General features: G+C 33.3%; 1 protein-coding gene and 4 non-coding genes across 5 annotated transcripts; all 5 read right to left on the bottom strand.

The window, feature by feature from the left end:
• Positions 1-8,012: 8,012 nt before the first annotated feature.
• On the bottom strand, positions 8,013-8,107 carry LOC127743730 (small nucleolar RNA R64/Z200 family). The gene has a single exon (XR_008005113.1). It is a non-coding gene; the product is annotated as a small nucleolar RNA R64/Z200 family (small nucleolar RNA).
• Positions 8,108-8,199: 92 nt separating this feature from the next.
• On the bottom strand, positions 8,200-8,282 carry LOC127743728 (small nucleolar RNA U54). The gene has a single exon (XR_008005111.1). It is a non-coding gene; the product is annotated as a small nucleolar RNA U54 (small nucleolar RNA).
• A 100-nt stretch (positions 8,283-8,382) lies between these two features.
• Positions 8,383-8,457, bottom strand: LOC127743678 (small nucleolar RNA SNORD18). The gene has a single exon (XR_008005062.1). It is a non-coding gene; the product is annotated as a small nucleolar RNA SNORD18 (small nucleolar RNA).
• An 84-nt stretch (positions 8,458-8,541) lies between these two features.
• On the bottom strand, positions 8,542-8,623 carry LOC127743727 (small nucleolar RNA Z199). Its single transcript, XR_008005110.1, has one exon. It is a non-coding gene; the product is annotated as a small nucleolar RNA Z199 (small nucleolar RNA).
• Positions 8,624-9,567: 944 nt separating this feature from the next.
• LOC107471084 (pathogenesis-related thaumatin-like protein 3.5) lies at positions 9,568-11,053 on the bottom strand. Its single transcript, XM_016090532.3, has 2 exons — positions 10,929-11,053; positions 9,568-10,417 (listed from the first exon to the last, which is right to left on the bottom strand). Exons 1-2 carry the CDS (start codon positions 10,990-10,992, stop codon positions 9,669-9,671), a joined length of 813 nt encoding a protein of 270 aa, XP_015946018.1. The 5' UTR covers positions 10,993-11,053; the 3' UTR covers positions 9,568-9,668.
• Between the last annotated feature and the right edge of the window lie 648 nt (positions 11,054-11,701).

The following is an 11,701-nucleotide window of genomic DNA, read 5'->3' as shown; positions in this document are numbered from 1 at the left end:
TCTTTTACAATTAAGTTTATAATATGTGCACAACACCTCATATGAATAAATTCACCATTCAAAATAATGCTATTCCAAGAATTCAATCGCTGCTTCAGATATTTAATTGCAACATCGTTAGATGAGGCATTATCAACTGTCACACTAAAGACCCGATTCAAATTCCAATTATTTAAACAAGATTCAATTGTTGCTCCTATAACCTCTCCTGAATGACTTGTCACTTGACAAAAATTAAGTATTTTTTTATGTAATTTCCAATCCAAATCAACAAAGTGTGCTGTCAAACTCATATAAGTAAAATTTTGAATTGAAGTCCAAGTGTCAGTGGTTAGACATACTCTACCACAATTTGTCGAAAGAAAATCTTGCAACTTCATCTTCTCTTCAGCATAAAGAGCTCCAATGTCACGTGCTAATGTAGTCCGTGAAGGAACTTTGAATCTTGCTTGTAGAGCATGCACAAATTTTCGGAATTTCGGGCTTTCAACGAAGCGAAATGGTAGCTCTTCCCCAATAAACATTTCCACAAGTGCCCTTCGAGCCTCCTCTTGGTCAAATTTGGAAGCACTGGGTGAATTTAAAACACCACGCTCATCTATAGTCGGTGTGGTCGTCGTTTTTCTTCTTTTGTTCGAATCATTATTAGGATTTTGCTTGCATCTTCTCAAATGACCACCCATTGAGCTAGTTCCATTCCCATATTGTATTAAGCTACCACAATATTTGCATTTAGCCTTCTTCTCGATAGCATTCTCTACATCAAAATGATCCCAGACAGCTGACCGATTCTTACGAACACTTGACGGTGGAGAAGATGGTTGAGTGCTAGCGGACATCCCTGCTGCTTCAATATTACTGTTTTCATTCATCTTGCTCTGCATATAAAGCAAGGTGTACGTAACTCAAAATTTGATGCCAAATATGCTAAAATTAACGCAAACTAATCCAAAGAAACAGCAGCCAATAAAACTTCAACATTAACTTTACCTTATCCCTATAAAAAGTAGTCACTCAAGCATCAGAATATGTTTAGTAAACTAAATTAGACAATTAGTCCCTGATTTCCTGCATTTTATTTTATATCTAGTTCTGCTCATGAATCTCAGCCATCCCCTTTTTTTAACCTATTAATTTTAGAGTGCAATAGCTTCCATCTTCTGTTACACATTCAGAAAGGGGTTTAAAGAAAATAGAAGCTAGCAAGTTAAGTCTTCATTTGCTATCCTATATTTAAGTCTTCATTTGCTATCATATTCCACACCTCAGCTTAAAAGTTCAGAATTGCATTTAATAAAAATATATCTAAAAGCTAATCCTAAAACTATAAAGTACCTAATAAAATAATGTTGAAAGGCATACATAAAATGTAAAATTTACACCACTATAACAATTATATCAACATGCTACAAGGTTTCATTATTGATGAACAATGAATAATTCAAGTGGCAAAAACAAATATCTCAAATGTCAACAAGCAGAAATACATACTACTAAAGAGCAAACTGAATTGATAAGTTACCAATTTGTTTACATGTTAAATCTCATATTGATGTTTGATATTCTGTGTAGACATGATAATGCAACCAAGGAAATATTGAATAAAGATAAAGCATTTAATATAACAGATTGGATTCAACTAGAGGAATCTATATTTGGACTTTCAAATGTTCCAGTTTTTCATAACTCTCCCCAATCCCCATCCCCAAATTAAAACAAATACTACTACTATGCATGCCACCTCCATCTATCTCTATAAAACACTTTAATTTGAGCCTTCTTAATACTTCTTAATACACATGCACCCACCTAGGCTCTAGCTAGGCTTATTATATATATCTGGGTTGTTGCTGTATCGTGTATATATAATCTGGGATGTTATTGTATCGTGTATATATAATTTCACTCAAGTAGTGCTACTGCTACGTACTCTACTATTTTATATCTATGAATTACAATACTAGCTATTACTGTATGAACTAAATAATTTAGTTAAGTGTTGCGAGTAAAAATATTGGTCAAGCCCAATTACAATTAGGATAGTTTCAATGACTATAAATATAAATAGTAAATTTTATCTTTGGCAAAATTTTATGAAAAACAATTTGCAAATCAAGGTTCAGGTTCATCAGGAACTTCAACAACAAACTGCTCAACAACAACCACTTTTGATTTTCATGTTCAGCCACAGCAACAACAAGAAGACTCAACAGAATTTACAGAGCAAACAGAATTTCAAATCTTAGATCTAGAAATCCAATCAAAAGAAAGAAAATTATAGAATAAAATGGAAAAAGAAACATTAGCATTTTGAGTTGTTTCATATCAACAAAATTCACTAAATCACTGTCCTGTACCTCAAAACAGCCAACACATCACTAAATCACTGCTTGTACCTCAAATTTGAAGAAATAAAGAATGATCAAATTAAAAAATATTGTCAAATAATAAAAAAATATAACTTTAATTTTAACTATATTTTTCAAGTATTATTAAATTTTCATAACTACCATAATCACCATACTCATAACTACCACAAATTCCCCTGTTAACTAATATATCAAATAATACATGGAGTAGAGTAAGAGAGAGTTCAAATCTTATTCTAATAATAACATCTAACACATGCAACATTTGCTAAATACTAATATTATGCAAGACTAGCTAAGATGCGAAATATATATACCACAGAATCTGAAGTTGTAACCACTAGCATGAGCGTGAAAAGAAGAAAGTAAGAGGATGAAAGATAAGCATAAAAGAAGGTAGAGCTTTGGAATTGGAGGAGACTGAAACTCCATGTTAATTATTGCAGAGAAGAAGTTCTATCTTCAAAGTTGATGGAACGTAATAACAAAGCAAACTTAGCTTAATTAGAGATTTGATTTCACCAACAGTTTCATTTCAGTTAGTTATTGCACGTTTGGGATCAATGCAATGGGAACAATCTTTTTTATACGTAATATGCAGACAAATTATGTAATTTTGAGCTTTAATTGAACCCATCAAGACAGAGAAAAACAAAAGATTGAAGTTCTGATAGAGTACAAATAGAATCCAATGTTAGTTGAGATGAATAATTAAAGTTGAATAAGAGGGTAAAATCATGTGGTTTTCTAGCATGTGTATAAAGTGAATGAACCATAGTTAAAGTTGGAGAAACCTGGTGCAATGTATCAACAACAGAGTAGCATGATGAATGAACAGGAACAAAATTCAAAGCTAATTAAAAAATTTAAACAAAACGCAAGGCAAATACCTGGTGCTTGGTGAGCCTCTGCGAATGGTTCTTCTGAGAAATCACCGTCAACACTTGATCAAAGGACAACCACACAACCTTGCTGTAAAAAAAAAAACCCCAAAATAAAAATGGCATTAACACAAACACTTGATATGCATAACAGCATAAGCAATCAAACTTTGTTCAGTTTTTCAAATTGATGGAATGGAACAGAACAGAAAAGAACATGGAATCAAACCTTTGGTAAACCTATCTAACCTTGAGGGTACCCAGAGAACGGAGAAGAACAGAGCTGGGTCACGGCGAGAAAAGGCGGACGGCGCCTTGAGGGTACCCAGAGAACGGAGAACGGAGAACAGAGCTGGGTCATGGCGAGAAAAGGCGGACGGCACCTTGAGGGTACCCAGAGAACGGAGAAGAACAGAGCTGGGTCACGGCGAGAAAAGGCGGACGGCGGAACCGCGGATGGCGGAACAGAGCAGTGGCGCGACGCGCTTGTGGTGGTGGTGGCAGCTACGAAACTGCAGTGCCAGTTGCCTGCTCCGGTGCGGCGGTGCCGGCTACGGGGCGAAGGAGAAAAGGATTGGTGATTTCGTGCGAGCTAAAACTGGTTCACCAAATCAGAAATGAAGAATTAGGGTTTTTTTGAGATTTGGATTTTAATCTGGATCTGGATCTGGATCTGGATTTAAAACCATTTAGATGGATTGGATTTAAAACCAAATTATAAAATAAATTTGGTTTGGTTTGAATATTTTTTGGTTTAAAACTGTTTTTTTTTAAATGGTTTGGTTTGGATTTGGTTTAAAATCCAAATTTTGGATTTTTTTGCCCACCCCTATCTACAGGTCACAAGAGCCATCTTGTTTCATTCTTCCGTTCCATCTTTTTATTGGGATCTTGCTTTATCATATGCAACTCACATAATTAATTGTCTTCCTAGCAAGTTATTAGCTCAGAAAACTCCTTTTGAGATTTTAAACACCACATTACCTAATTTCACAAATTTCAAGGTCTTCGGTTGCTTAGTTTTCATCTCTACTCTTGCTTGTCAAAGGAAAAAGCTTGATCCGAGGGCAAAGAAATGTGTTTTCCTTGGATTCAAGCACGGCATAAAAGGTTTTTTGGTTTTGGATTTAAAAACTAATGAACTCATAGTTTCTAGAGATGTGACATTTTATGAGCATGTTTTACCCTTCAAAAATTCTGCATCCACTACTAATGACAATAGTATGAACTTTCATTCCACTGCACAAGCACATGATTCCATTGCATTTGATACACTTTTTGACTACTTACACACGCACAATCCACCACAAGGTCATACATTCATTTCCGACACAGCTCATGCATCCATCACACCTCAAAATAATATTCATTTCACTCATATTAATGCATCAGCATCTCCCTCTCTTCCTAGACCTGCATCACAACTTGCACAACATAACTCACAACTTCCACCCTCACTTCCCGATATTAGAAGATCTACTAAAGAAAAGAAACAACCTGCATATCTTAATGATTTTCATTGTTTTCAAACCTCAATTGATTACGCTGTGACAAAATCCTCAAGGTATCCAATTTCTAACTATGTTTCTTCTCATAATTTATCTAAGACACATCACACACTATCTGTGGCTATTGCATCGTCTGTTGAACCCAAACATTATGAGGAGGCTATTGTTGAATCTTGTTGGAAAGACGCTATCTCCGCTGAATTAAAAGCTTTGGCTACAAATAAGACCTGGACCCTCACTCCTTTACCCATAGGAAAGAAAGCCATTGGTTGTAAATGGGTGTTTAAACTCAAACTGAAGCCTGATGGCTCCGTTGAGAGACATAAAGCAAGACTGGTTGCAAAAGGGTACACTCAGAGGCAAGGCTTTGACTTCTTTGATACATACAGCCCTGTAGCCAAAATGACAACATTACGACTTCTTTTGGCTTTAGCTGCTGCGAAAGATTGGCATCTTCACCAGCTTGATGTTAACACTGCCTTTCTTCATGGTGATCTTGACGAGGAAGTCTACATGCAACTTCCTCCTGGCCTTGTTGTCTCTCAAACCGGGTTGGTGTGCAAGCTTCAAAAATCTCTTTATGGATTAAAGCAAGCTAGTAGACAATGGAATGCTAAGCTGACCTCTATGCTCACATCTCTTGGTTATTCTCAATCCAAACATGACTACTCTCTCTTCACAAAACGGACCGGTGAGACCTTCACTGCTGCCCTAGCCTATGTTGATGATCTCATACTCACTGGGAATAATATACAAGAGATTGAATCTACCAAGAGACACCTTCATGAGGCTTTCAAAATCAAGGATATTGGGGATGTTAAATTCTTCTTAGGACTAGAAGTCGCCAGGGAAAGCAAGGGAATTGCTGTTAATCAACGAAAATATGTGCTTGATCTTCTAGCTGACTATGGTATGACTGATTGTAAACCTGTATCTACTCCTATGGACTACTCTAACAAGTTAAATAAAAATTCAACTCCTCCCTATTCTGATGTGGCTTCATATCGACGATTAATTGGCAAGCTTGTTTATCTTACCACAACAAGACCTGACATTTCTTTTGCCGTTGACAAACTCAGTCACTGACTTGATTGTCCAACCACTGCTCATTATCAAGCTGCCATTCGTGTCTTAAAGTATCTCAAACAAGCCCCTGCAGCTGGTTTATTTTTCTCATTTTTCTCAACTTCCTCAGATTTGTTGCTTTCGGGTTACTCTGACGCCGATTGGGCATCATGCATCAATACAAGAAGGTCCATTTCTGGTTTCTGTTTCTACTTGAGGACCTCCCTCATTTCATGGAAGAGTAAGAAACAATTGACAGTGTCCAAATCCTCTTCAGAGGCAGAGTATCGTGCTCTTGCCTCAGCAACTTGTGAAGCTCAATGGCTCTCTTATCTTATGTCTGATCTTGGCTTACCTTGTTCTAGTCCTATTCCTATCTATTGTGACAGCCAATCCGCTCGTCACATTGCTGCCAATCCCATTTTTCATGAGCGCACTAAACACATCGAAGTCGATTGCCACGTCGTACGAGAAAAATAGGTCTTATCAAACTTTTGCCAATTTCCAGTCAATTTCCAGCAAAGAACAAAATGCTGACATCTTCACCAAACCACTTGCACCTGCTCCTTGTTGGACATCTATTCTCTGCCTCGGATACTGTTCACTTCCCCGCCATTCTTTTAACCGTCACCTGTAACAAATGTACATACTATCATACAATTTGTTTCAATGCTATTATACATAATTTACAAATATTGCAAACGAATTTCTCTACGATAATTTTGTAAGCTTTGTCTTAGGTGGGAAAAATGAATAGGCTTTGTCTTAGGTGAGAAAAGATATATTAAGGATCTTGGTGGTACAAATAAAAAAAAATTAAAAAATAATATAGTAAATTACTTAAGTACCATCATCTTCTTTCTCTTGTTTTTCTTCATAAAAATAACCACCATCGCGCCACTTGCTGTATCTTTGAGATAAAAACAGTGGTAAAAAGTAATAATTAATTTCTATACAATTTTTAACACCAAAAACTGAACTGATCTTTGATGACTGGGTTGTGCCTTGTTAAATGGTATCTAATATACAATTTCAATGCCTTGCTAGTTGCCACTTCACAGATCCAATATGTTGTATTCTAGACTAAACCTCAATAAAAGACGAATTCACTTGGTCAAAAGTGCTATGGTTGCTTCATACCCATGATATGTAAGTGATGCGTATTGTTTTTTATAGGAGCTTCTATTTTTGCCTCAAATTTTACATTAATTAGAAAAAAATATTCATAATTATATCTAATTTACTATCATAAGAGAAAGATAGCAAAGTGGATGATAGGATAAAGGGAGAACAAATTGAGAAAAAAGGAATAAAAAAGTAAAATTAAAATTTTAAAAATGTTAAATAATTTATTTATATTATTATAATTTTTAATATATAATAATCATTTAATCTAAACCATTCATCACTATTTTTTAATAGTTAAGATAAAAAATTATATTTAAACCACTAAGATCCAAATATACTTTCACCACCATAGAACCAGCATGAATTGTATTGGTGACTAATTTTGATGTATAGAATCGATAAAGCAGAATATTTAATAAATTACTCTAAGCATATGCATAACTAAATTCAATTTGACACCATTATCTACTAATATACATTATATCACATTATGTATACTCGAAAACAAATTATAGGATTTTGTCCCTAATATTAGAAAATGCCCTAAAATTTAATATGCCAACGTTTTCAATTATATTTTCAAAGTGTTAAACTTATCCCTAAGAATTTTAAATTTTATTTCTAAGATATTACATGAAATTAAAATTCAGTATAATTTTGACACAAATCTAAAAAGATAAAATTAAATATAACTAACCAATCAAAAATACTTTTGAAAACAAATTCATTCCTTAAGAATAAAAAGTATACTTTACTAAATTATATAACCTAAAAATATTTATAAATTGAAATGTATGTCTCATGGCCAGTCCCAAATGGTAAAGGCAGCGACGCCGCTCCACAAGGCAATGGAATATGAGACAGCCCCCGGCGGAGATGCCACCCGTTAGGGCGGCGCCGTCGACGCCGATGAGCATTGATCTCTGACGGTTACTTGAGAACTATGCAAACACCAATTAAGTTTGCTCTCAATTATGTATGAGACTCCTTCGGAGAAATCTCCCGTCAATAAAATTTTCCAAAATTTCTTAAAAAAATAATAAAACTAAATAAATTTCTAGTTTCTGCTCAGTGAAGAATTATCATTCTCATTGACTTTTGAAAAATCTCTGAAGTCTGACATGTGAATTTTATTCTTAGTTCGTCACAGCAGAACACGAATCTATTATTCAATTTCAGCTGAAAATTTCAACAAAACGAAAAACAAAATCAACAATTGTGGTTAGAACAATATAGCAAATTAGCAGCAGCTCTCATACGCAATAAAATTTCTGCTCATACATTAAATCAGAATAGCGTATACTGCAATGTATGCAAGAAATCACAGAGCAACCACTAATTGAAGGTTCAGAATAGTTGAATTTGAGATGTAAAATTCAAAACCCTAAGATTTGGGGAAAAAGGGAAATACGCTTTGTTATTTCGCTAATAGAGATCAGAGATTGGAAAAAGATGTCGGTCACGGTAATTCAGAAACACGGACCAATATAAAAATCATCATGTCTCTTAGCTTTCAATTCACGAAAACAAAATTAAAAAATAATAATAATGAAAAAGAAGCTGAATAGGAGAAACAAAAAGGTGCTAGTAAATCATCAGAGACTTAAATACAGGTAATCATGGATTGAATCCATTTCATATTGTTGCAGTTTTATTTTCTCATCACTTGATTGAAAACAAACACACGATTAAGAAAGAAGCGAAATAGAGTAACCTAAGTAAGGGATCTAACTCAGAAATATGGAGGAATGAAAAAGCATAACCTGGAGGAAGTGACTGAAAGAAGATGCTGCATCGGTTTATAAAGAGGATTTCGACGGCAAAGTAGAACGTAGAAACCCTAAACAGGGAAAGGGTCAAAGGGGTGACTGGGTTATGGGCCTGATCAAAAACAACTTCGAAGCTTTGTTTCTATTCAGTTCATAAAACATTATCAGCCCAATTTTCCAGCCTATTTAATATATTTTTTTTATGTTTTTTTTTTGTGACTATTTTTTTTTATGTTTGTATTCCAAGGAATGAGATTAGTGAATTTATAAAAATGATAAAATTAACGTTAATTAATTTTTTACTTTATATATTAAATAAGTATAAAAAATTAGAATTTAAAATAAAAAAATAATTTTAAAAAATTAGTAAATATTAGTAAAAAAAAATTGTATTTGTTTCAAGTAAAAAATAAAAAACCTATAAAATTATTTATTTTAAATTTTTACTAACACATTGTTAAATAGATCTTCCAAAAAAAATCTATGTAAAATAACAATAATAATATCGACATATAACATGATACATAGCAACATGGATGTAAGTATGTACAATTTTTTCACCAACAAAACATTTTATATAGATCAAGACATATGATAATACTGACATTGTGAGTTTAAGGTACACTTCTTATAAAGAGAATTCAAAAGCCCACATGCAAAAGTAGAAAAACTGCTTTTTCAGAAGTGAAAATTTTTTCAAAAAAAAAATGCAAGAAATGTGTTCCTTTTGTAGCAGCAACAACTAATTAGTGCCAATAATGTCAACCAATAAAATTCAATACCCCTCTTAATCTCAATATTAGAATTGATCCACATACACAACTTCATTGCTATATTTCAAACAATAAGTATTAATTTGATTTATTCTGATGAAATCAACCACCACACATAACCAAGGCAAATACATTAATAAATTAGTTCTTAAATTCATATCAAAATTCTACTCACTTACTCAGATTGGTACTTACCACCATTACCATCACCGTTATTATCACCACCACCCAACCCATAAGGACAAAACGTTAACACATACTCTTTAGAAAAACAATTCGCCAAAGGAGTAGGTGTATCAAAAGCATAACTAAAATAATATGGACAAGCCTCCTTAAAAATGTTTGAGTACACATTAGGCTTGCACTTCTCTGGACTACCATATTCATTCCTACAACAGAAATTGTCAACATCAAAAGCCAAACAAGCACTTTTACAAGCCACAACTTCTCCTCTAGTGTTCAAAACCTCAAGCTCATGGGGGCAATAATTTTTTAACTCTTTTAAGCATCCTAGGATTGAACATTTAGGATCCTTGTTCTTTGCCATCACGGAAACCGGTATGTTATAGCCATCAACGAGGCTAACGTCATAGAAACTAGCCTTTTTCTCGCCCTGGAGCGAGAACTCGACTAGTGTTGCAGGGGGCGTGCCTATGAGCCCCTTGCAGGCTAGTCTTCCGTCGCAATCTCCGGTTTGGCATGCTGGTTTCCAATTCGAATTGAAGTTGCAACCAGTTCTAGCCCAAATTCTACCGTTCCATGTCAATGGTGCTATGATCTTTTGGGTTTGGTTTGGAGCAAGGTAGAATCCACCATCTGCTATTATTGGTTGGCCATTGTTTGGTGCAGTTGCTGGCCATATTGGAAAAGGACATTTATTGTGCACATAGAATGTTGCATTATGTGCTTCTATAACAATATTCCCTGCATTTATATATATTTTGTCATTTCAACAAACCAATAATTTTGCAAAATTTTTACATGTTGTAACATTGAAATAAATGGAATCACTTAAATATACAGAGATTAACTTGATGTATGATGCATTAAGCTAATCCAAGTTAGTAATGTAAAATTATGCTAAAATGATAAAATCTATATCATAGATTATCCTAGTGTGTAATGCACAAAACTATATTTGAGGCATGGTATTATTGTCCGAAACATAGTTATATGAGTTTACTAATTTACAATTCATTTACATACTAAAATGTCATAAATATATTTTTTATATAAATATTTTCAATATGATGTATCATGTATCTATTCGCGTATCAAGACGTATTGCATTTTATATAACTATGGTCCAAAGTAAAATATTCAATTACACTTTAGATTATAAGAGTATTATAAAACCAAACAAGTTTGACAGGAAAAAATATATATCTGTTTCTATTGTTTGGAATAATAGAGAGTTGAAATATGTAATTATTACCATAGAAAATGGAAGGGCAGATTATGAAGAAAAGCAAGGTGGAAATGGACTTTGGAAGCTGCATTCTGAATAAATTGGTATGAGTGCTGGAAAATGAACATGGAGCTAGTGAATGTTGTGTGTATATATATAAAATGCGGTTGAAGATTAGGGAAAGGAAGGCAATGAAGTGTTTCTTCTTCAATTGTACTTCAAGATTTGATGTGGATATTCTTTAATTTACAGAAAAGCAAGAAGAATGATGATAATGGTGAACTTCAAGCATTGTATCATCCCTTGAAGAAAAGTAAAACAATGATTAAGGAGCTTCGATGAAATTGACACGTGCACACTAGAGTGAGAATGATGAAAATATTGCCTAGTGAGAGGTTATTATGTTATCAATTTTTAGTAAACATCTAATTTGGTTATTGTCCATTTTTAGGAAAGATAAGACGATTTCTGTTTAAAAAAAATACTTTGATTTTTAACTTTTTTTTATTTTGAGACAACATGGTTAAAAAATTATTTAAATAATAACAAAATTAATTTTGTGAGAATTTTATTTATAACTTGTAGCGATTTTATTATTTTAAACTCTTACAAACTATTAATAATTTGAAAATTTCTTCTTTGATAACAGATAAGTAGAAAAATACTGTTGTTAAAAATAATATCGTAAAAATAATTACAGTACAAATACTTTTTTTAAAAAAAATAACATTAAATAAAAAATAAAATAAGAGAACATTAATATTAATGTTAATGATATTAGTATTGATAATAATAATAAG

The sequence above is a fragment of the Arachis duranensis genome, chromosome 10, assembly GCF_000817695.3.
Source record: "Arachis duranensis cultivar V14167 chromosome 10, aradu.V14167.gnm2.J7QH, whole genome shotgun sequence".
Classification (NCBI taxonomy): domain Eukaryota; kingdom Viridiplantae; phylum Streptophyta; class Magnoliopsida; order Fabales; family Fabaceae; genus Arachis; species Arachis duranensis.
The sequence above is the reverse complement of the archived record's forward strand: the minus strand, read 5'-3'. Positions and strand labels throughout refer to the sequence as shown.